The 5,699-nt window shown below is 38.0% G+C and overlaps 1 protein-coding gene across 1 annotated transcript; it reads right to left on the reverse strand.

Annotated features, from left to right (window-relative positions):
* On the reverse strand, positions 1–3,891 carry LOC121802826 (putative SWI/SNF-related matrix-associated actin-dependent regulator of chromatin subfamily A member 3-like 1). Its single transcript, XM_042202530.1, has 4 exons — positions 3,477–3,891; positions 1,677–2,860; positions 1,269–1,560; positions 1–925 (listed from the first exon to the last, which is right to left on the reverse strand). Exons 1-4 carry the CDS (start codon positions 3,766–3,768, stop codon positions 126–128), a joined length of 2,568 nt encoding a protein of 855 aa, XP_042058464.1. The 5' UTR covers positions 3,769–3,891; the 3' UTR covers positions 1–125.
* Positions 3,892–5,699: the final 1,808 nt, after the last annotated feature.

Consider the following 5,699-nt stretch of genomic DNA (forward strand, 5'->3'; position numbering starts at 1 on the left):
TGGCAAAACAAGACTTTTATTGTGGGATGGAGAGAATAATAGTTAGTGATGCCAACGCATATATATACATTTTCAGCCACTAAACAAAATCTCATCAAAATGGCAAAAGGAAAGAAAATCACGCCTTACAAGTTCATCAAGGCCGTGAGATCACCTCTATTTATCTCCCTCTGATCTTTCTGGCTCCGACGTCCGAAAGCTTTCTTAGCCAGCATTCTCTTCTTCTCCTGCAGCTGCAAGATCCTCTCATCTATGGTGTCCTGAGCAATCAGTCTCACGACTTTCACATCGTCCTTCTGCCCAATGCGATGCACCCTGTCCATGGCTTGTTCCTCAATAGCAGGATTCCACCATGGTTCCAGCAGATACACGGTTGACGCAGCTGTGAGATTGATCCCTGCATTTGAAGCTTTCAGACTAGCCAGCATGATTGTGGGGCCTTCCGGTGCTGGGACTCCAAAGTCTTTGATCACCTGTGATCTCTTCTTTGCATTCATCGATCCATCTAAGCAGATCACTTTGAAACCGGCTTGCTTCAGGGGCTCTTCTAGCAGAAGCAACATTTTCCGGAACTGAGAGAAGACAATTGACTTGGAAGAAGGACTAGCGTCTCTAGACACTGTTAGGAGTTTTAAAAGTGCAGCAACTTTGGATGAGGGGCTTGATGATGGACCTTCAGTAGAAGTTGTCTGAGACTCTGGAGGGGCTTTGAAAAGGTCGGATTCTGAGAGTGGGTGACGGCACATTGGACAGCAGGGTTTGCTTCGTTTTATTGTTTTTAGGATGCACGGCTCGCAGAAAATGTGAGCACAGCATGTTATTATAATGTCCATGGGTTGAGAGATGCAGATTGGACAGTCGAAGTCCTCTCCGTCTTGCAACACAGAAAGCAACTTTTGCAGCAATTTTGGATTGTTCGTCACATCTGCGTGGATTTGGTAAGCATCCAAAAACACAAGATAAATAATTAGAATCCCAAGCTAACAACTTATTAGAAGTGGGAGATGATTAAAAAAGATTATACCATGAATATATAACAGTATTTGATAAAACTCTATCAATAAGAGTATAGATTAGTTGAAACAATCTAGCATGTAGATCACATAGGTAATTAATTAGCCAACAGAGGCCTAGAGGCTAGAACAGATGTCAAAAATAACAAAACCAATTAATTATTCTAAATGTATAGCATGAGGTGAGACCATGCCAAATTATAGTCGAGGTGGGGAGCAAGAAGACACATACTGCAGTTTACTCTGACATATTACCTTCAATTTGGCATTGTGGGAGTAGAGCTCTAAGATCTGCTGGGCACAGGGCCAGATCCGTGCAAATTTGACGAAGCCTTACAATAATGCTAAGAACAGTTGAGTAGTTTCTTACTACACTTTCATTAGAGATATAGTCTTTAACAATCTTTTTCGCCTCTTCTTCCATCTGATCATAAACCCTGCGCTCTTCTTCAGGAAGGTTCACAAAATGGATCTCTATGCTTTTAGATGGAAGACCAACCAAACCTTTCTCTTTCGTTCGTCTCAAAGATATAGTAGCCATAAGAACCTGAAAACACATGACAAAGTCCCACAATTAATGGTTCTTCAAGTGATGAGAAGAGAATTTTGAATGTGAGAAAGAAACAGCTATGGAAGAAATACTAAAGATTGATATGTATTTACCTGAAGCCGGGAGATACCCTTCTCATCTCCTCGAGCAAGTGGTCGTTGTATTAAACTATTCCAGAGGCTTTTCATTGAAAGAGGTTCAAACTTCAAAAAGGCTACTAATGAAAACAAATCATAAGAGTTATTTTGCACAGGTGTCCCAGTAATAGCCCATCTACGTTTTGCATTAAGATTGGTGACTGCACGGCTCTGTTGAGTGTTTGCATTTTTTATCACATGTGCCTCATCTAATATAACTCGTCTCCACTCAATCTTTTTAATAGGAGACTCGTCCTGTGATTCCTCGCTGGCCAGTGTAGAATATGTCGTCAGTACGATATCATATTTCTTAAGCTCTTTAGCATCTTTAGTCCTTTCGCCATAGTACATGTACACCTTAAAAGTCCCCTTTATAGTGTGTTCTTCTAACTGTGTCATCCACGATGAAAAGACAGAAGGCGGACAAACTATAAGTGTACTCTTTGCCTCGAAAGAAGAGCAATTATCGAAAGCAGGACTTTTCCCCTTTCTGTTTGGACCAAGATCTTCAGCTTTCCTCTTTTTCCCCAAAGTATCAGACTTCTTCCTCCCCCTTCCCCTCTTTGACTTTTCACCTGATTCCTCATCATCTGCATCAGCTATACCGCCTATACTGCTAGATGAATCTACAGCAAGAGCCGACTTATCAAAAGCAATCAATGAGAGGAGTGTAAGTGTTTTACCCAAACCCATGTCATCAGCAAAAATGCCTCCTCGCAAGGGCTCTGGTCTTGTCACAGTCTGGTAATTAGTCAATTCATTCACATATACACCATCTTTCTCTTGCCAAAAAGGAGGCAATTCGCATGAAGTCTCCCTACTCACTAACCATCCCAGTCCTTCCTTCTGATGAAAAAAGAGCTCAGATTTTATCAAATCTTTTGGTGGATCCAATGGTTCCGACAACCCTTCTTTACTGACTTTCAAATCCAACAGTTTGAATATCTCATCTACACTCTTCTCCTCTAAAATACACTTTGTCTCTTTCACAGCCACTGCCTCAGACAATGTAAAGGATGCATTGCCTTCTGAAATTAACTGCAGTCCGCCTCTAGATATTGCCATCTTTACCCTCCCAAAATCCTCTATCCTTGCAAAAATGTGAATTTGACAGGGAATCTTGAATCTGCTCCCCTTTCCTGGTGGTTTTGGCACGATTCCTATCGCGTGTTCAACACATGTTAAACTAGTATAAACTGAAACTAACTTCAAGACAGAAATCAACTCAAAAAGAAAAGGCATTCTTGCTTCACAAGGTCGTAAAGCTTCAGTGAAAATGCACTCTGCTTGTAACCAAGCCAAGCCCTAAAAGCAATGAATAATGGAATGCAACACTCGCATAATCTTGGGGGCCACTCACCCCCTTAAAAGGCCTCATAAGGAGGGAGGGTTATCCACTCTTATATGGAGTAGATAGGATAATCACCAAGTCGATGTGGGACATTTTAACACTGCTTTTAACTGTTTGAATCTACTATCTACTATCTACTTTCACGCATACCCTTTACATGTGGGAATTAGACAAAACATGCAGCATTCAATAAATCCACTTAGTGTAGCATCTGCAATGCATAGTTCACTACCATTTCCAGCTTTACATTTTAAGCAATGCAATGAAAAAATGAAAAATACTAGAAAACTCATTCCCCCAAAAATCACATCCTCATAAAGCTACGGTAATCATTCAAAAGTCGCATTAACAAATCAGAACTCTACGAACTCAACAAACACGAAAACTAAGCCTTCAGTCATTTGAAAAAAAAAATCAACATCTACCTTCAACGGAAATCGACCGGCTATCAATCAGAGGCGACAGCACATCAGCAGCAGCTCGCTCGATGAAGCCAACCTGCTCCGACAACATATTGAGAACCTTAATCGCGTTCTCATCGTGCGGATTCAGCTCATCGCGAACCAGACCGACGATTTCGCGGCCGCTGATTGTTCCGTGGTAATACCGGAGGCCGACAACGTTGACGATCACGAAACCGACGAGAAATGTGTCGGCCTGAGACTGCGATGTGACGTCGTCGTTGAGAGGAGAAATCGGCCAGCTATCTAAGGTCATGACCAAATCAACCGGGTCGCGGCGATCCTCGTATTCCACTTGGATTTTTTGGGGGTAGGTTTTTTTTCCCCGACGGTTTGAAAAAGGGGGAAATGGCGGGTTTAGAGAGAGAAAGAAGGTGGATATACGTTACGGCTTGCGGATATTTGCATTTCGACCCTCTTCTGATTAGTAATTTAGAAAATCACCCTTCTGTTTTTGATGATACAGCACTGACGTCTTTTAGTTTCAAATTCAAATTTTTACGGCGTCTGGTTATTTTCATTTAGATCCTCTAATATATCATTATTCTGGAACTCAGCCCTAAAGTTTGAGAGGTCTCATACCTCCCTCCGTCCCATAAATATGCACTTTCCATTTTCGTCAGTCCCATAAAAATATAGGCATTTCCATTTGTGGAAAGTTGGGCCCCACTTCATTACTCATATACATCAATTTATTTACAACTTACATCACTATAGTACACATTACAACTTATTAAAATAATAATAATAATAATAACAATAATGTGAGTTTCACTATTCACGGTACTACTTTAACTATCTTTCTCTTCTTCTTTCTTACTTTACTAGTTGTGCATTAATTTCCGTGTCATTTTAATTGTCCATATTAATTTATGTGTCATTTCAATTGCTTATAGTTTTAGTGCCACTAACACAAAAAACTATTGACTTTAGCGTGAAAAGTAGAATATAAGATTGTGCTAATGTATTTGGGCTTCCAAATACATACTCCCAATATATGATTGAAGTATAGCATTTACTCCATATATAAATTAATGAGACAATTCAAAAAAAAGTTAAAATTATACTCCATTCTGAGAGTAATATTAACCAAGACCGAATATATACTCCAAATATATAACTGGAGTAATAGAGTAATTAGTTATTTTTAAAAATTGGTCGATTGAAGTTCGATGACAAAGAGTTGTGTCATATGCCAGTGCTGCGACACCATTAAATATCATTAACCAAATTATTTAAAATATTAACCAAGACCATTTTGAGAATTTAGAAAATGAGATGATTCATGAGTAATAATATATGTATATTTTCCCCATTTTGTGTCATAGGCCATATTTTTAGAGTTCAATTATGTATGTTTTCCCCACCTAAGTCTCGAAGCACACATGGCGTTTGCAATACATAAATCGTAGGATTAATAATTTAATATTGGCCATATTTTAGAATATAAGCAACACCTCACATTTTAGGGATTTTTAGGATATGGGCTCTTCTGAAATCGCATCCTCTCAATCTTTTTCACTTCTATTTTCATTTTACATTCTCTCATTTCGTATTTTTTTTACTTGTGTTATTGAAGTAGTTACCATATTTCCTTTGGTACAAAAGTAGATCTAAACTATCTACGGTTGAATCTCTATTTTGTGTTTGTTTTTTAATGATCAATTGTATTTTGTTGGATGACTTTTTCTTTATTATTCTTATTAATCTTTTCACTTTCTCATTTTGGAAATACTCCATAACAAAATTTTGGCTTTCTATCCAATTTTTTTGAAAAAGAAACTGGTTTGTGAATAGTGCAAACTCAAAGATGGGAAAAAATAAAGAATTTGGGTTCGGTTTCCCCATTTGTACAATTAAGAAATGTTATTTATTTGTTCCTTTTCTGTTTTCTTTAGTGGATTTTGATATTTTGGTGAAGATCATTGATGACAAACGGTATGACGTTATGAAGAAGTTCATCGCTCATAAAAGAAAGAGTGAACTACATAAATAGTATTTAATCTTTCACTTTTGCATAAAAATACTACTTGATCTTTGTTTTATATCATTTTTGGTACCTCGTGACAAAAATAACCTTAGGTACCAAACATGTGATTTTTAAGTCATAGAAGATATCTTTGGAAATTTCAATTAAATAACATGTGATTTCTTTTTCTTTTTTTCCTTTTCTTCTTTCCTTTTTCT

This window comes from Salvia splendens, chromosome 5 (assembly GCF_004379255.2).
Source record: "Salvia splendens isolate huo1 chromosome 5, SspV2, whole genome shotgun sequence".
NCBI classification, from domain to species: Eukaryota; Viridiplantae; Streptophyta; class Magnoliopsida; order Lamiales; family Lamiaceae; genus Salvia; species Salvia splendens.

What these genes read in the sequence shown, in the direction of transcription:
- LOC121802826 (XM_042202530.1), bottom strand. Translation starts at nt 3,768, where the DNA reads ATGACCTTAGATAGCTGGCCGATTTCTCCTCTCAACGACGACGTCACA. An exon ending in CCGGTCGATTTCCGTTGAAG is followed by an intron (nt 2,861 to 3,476) that starts GTAGATGTTGAT and finishes AACACGCGATAG; the next exon opens with GAATCGTGCCAAAACCACCA. An exon ending in CCCACAATGCCAAATTGAAG is followed by an intron (nt 926 to 1,268) that starts GTAATATGTCAG and finishes AAATCCACGCAG; the next exon opens with ATGTGACGAACAATCCAAAA.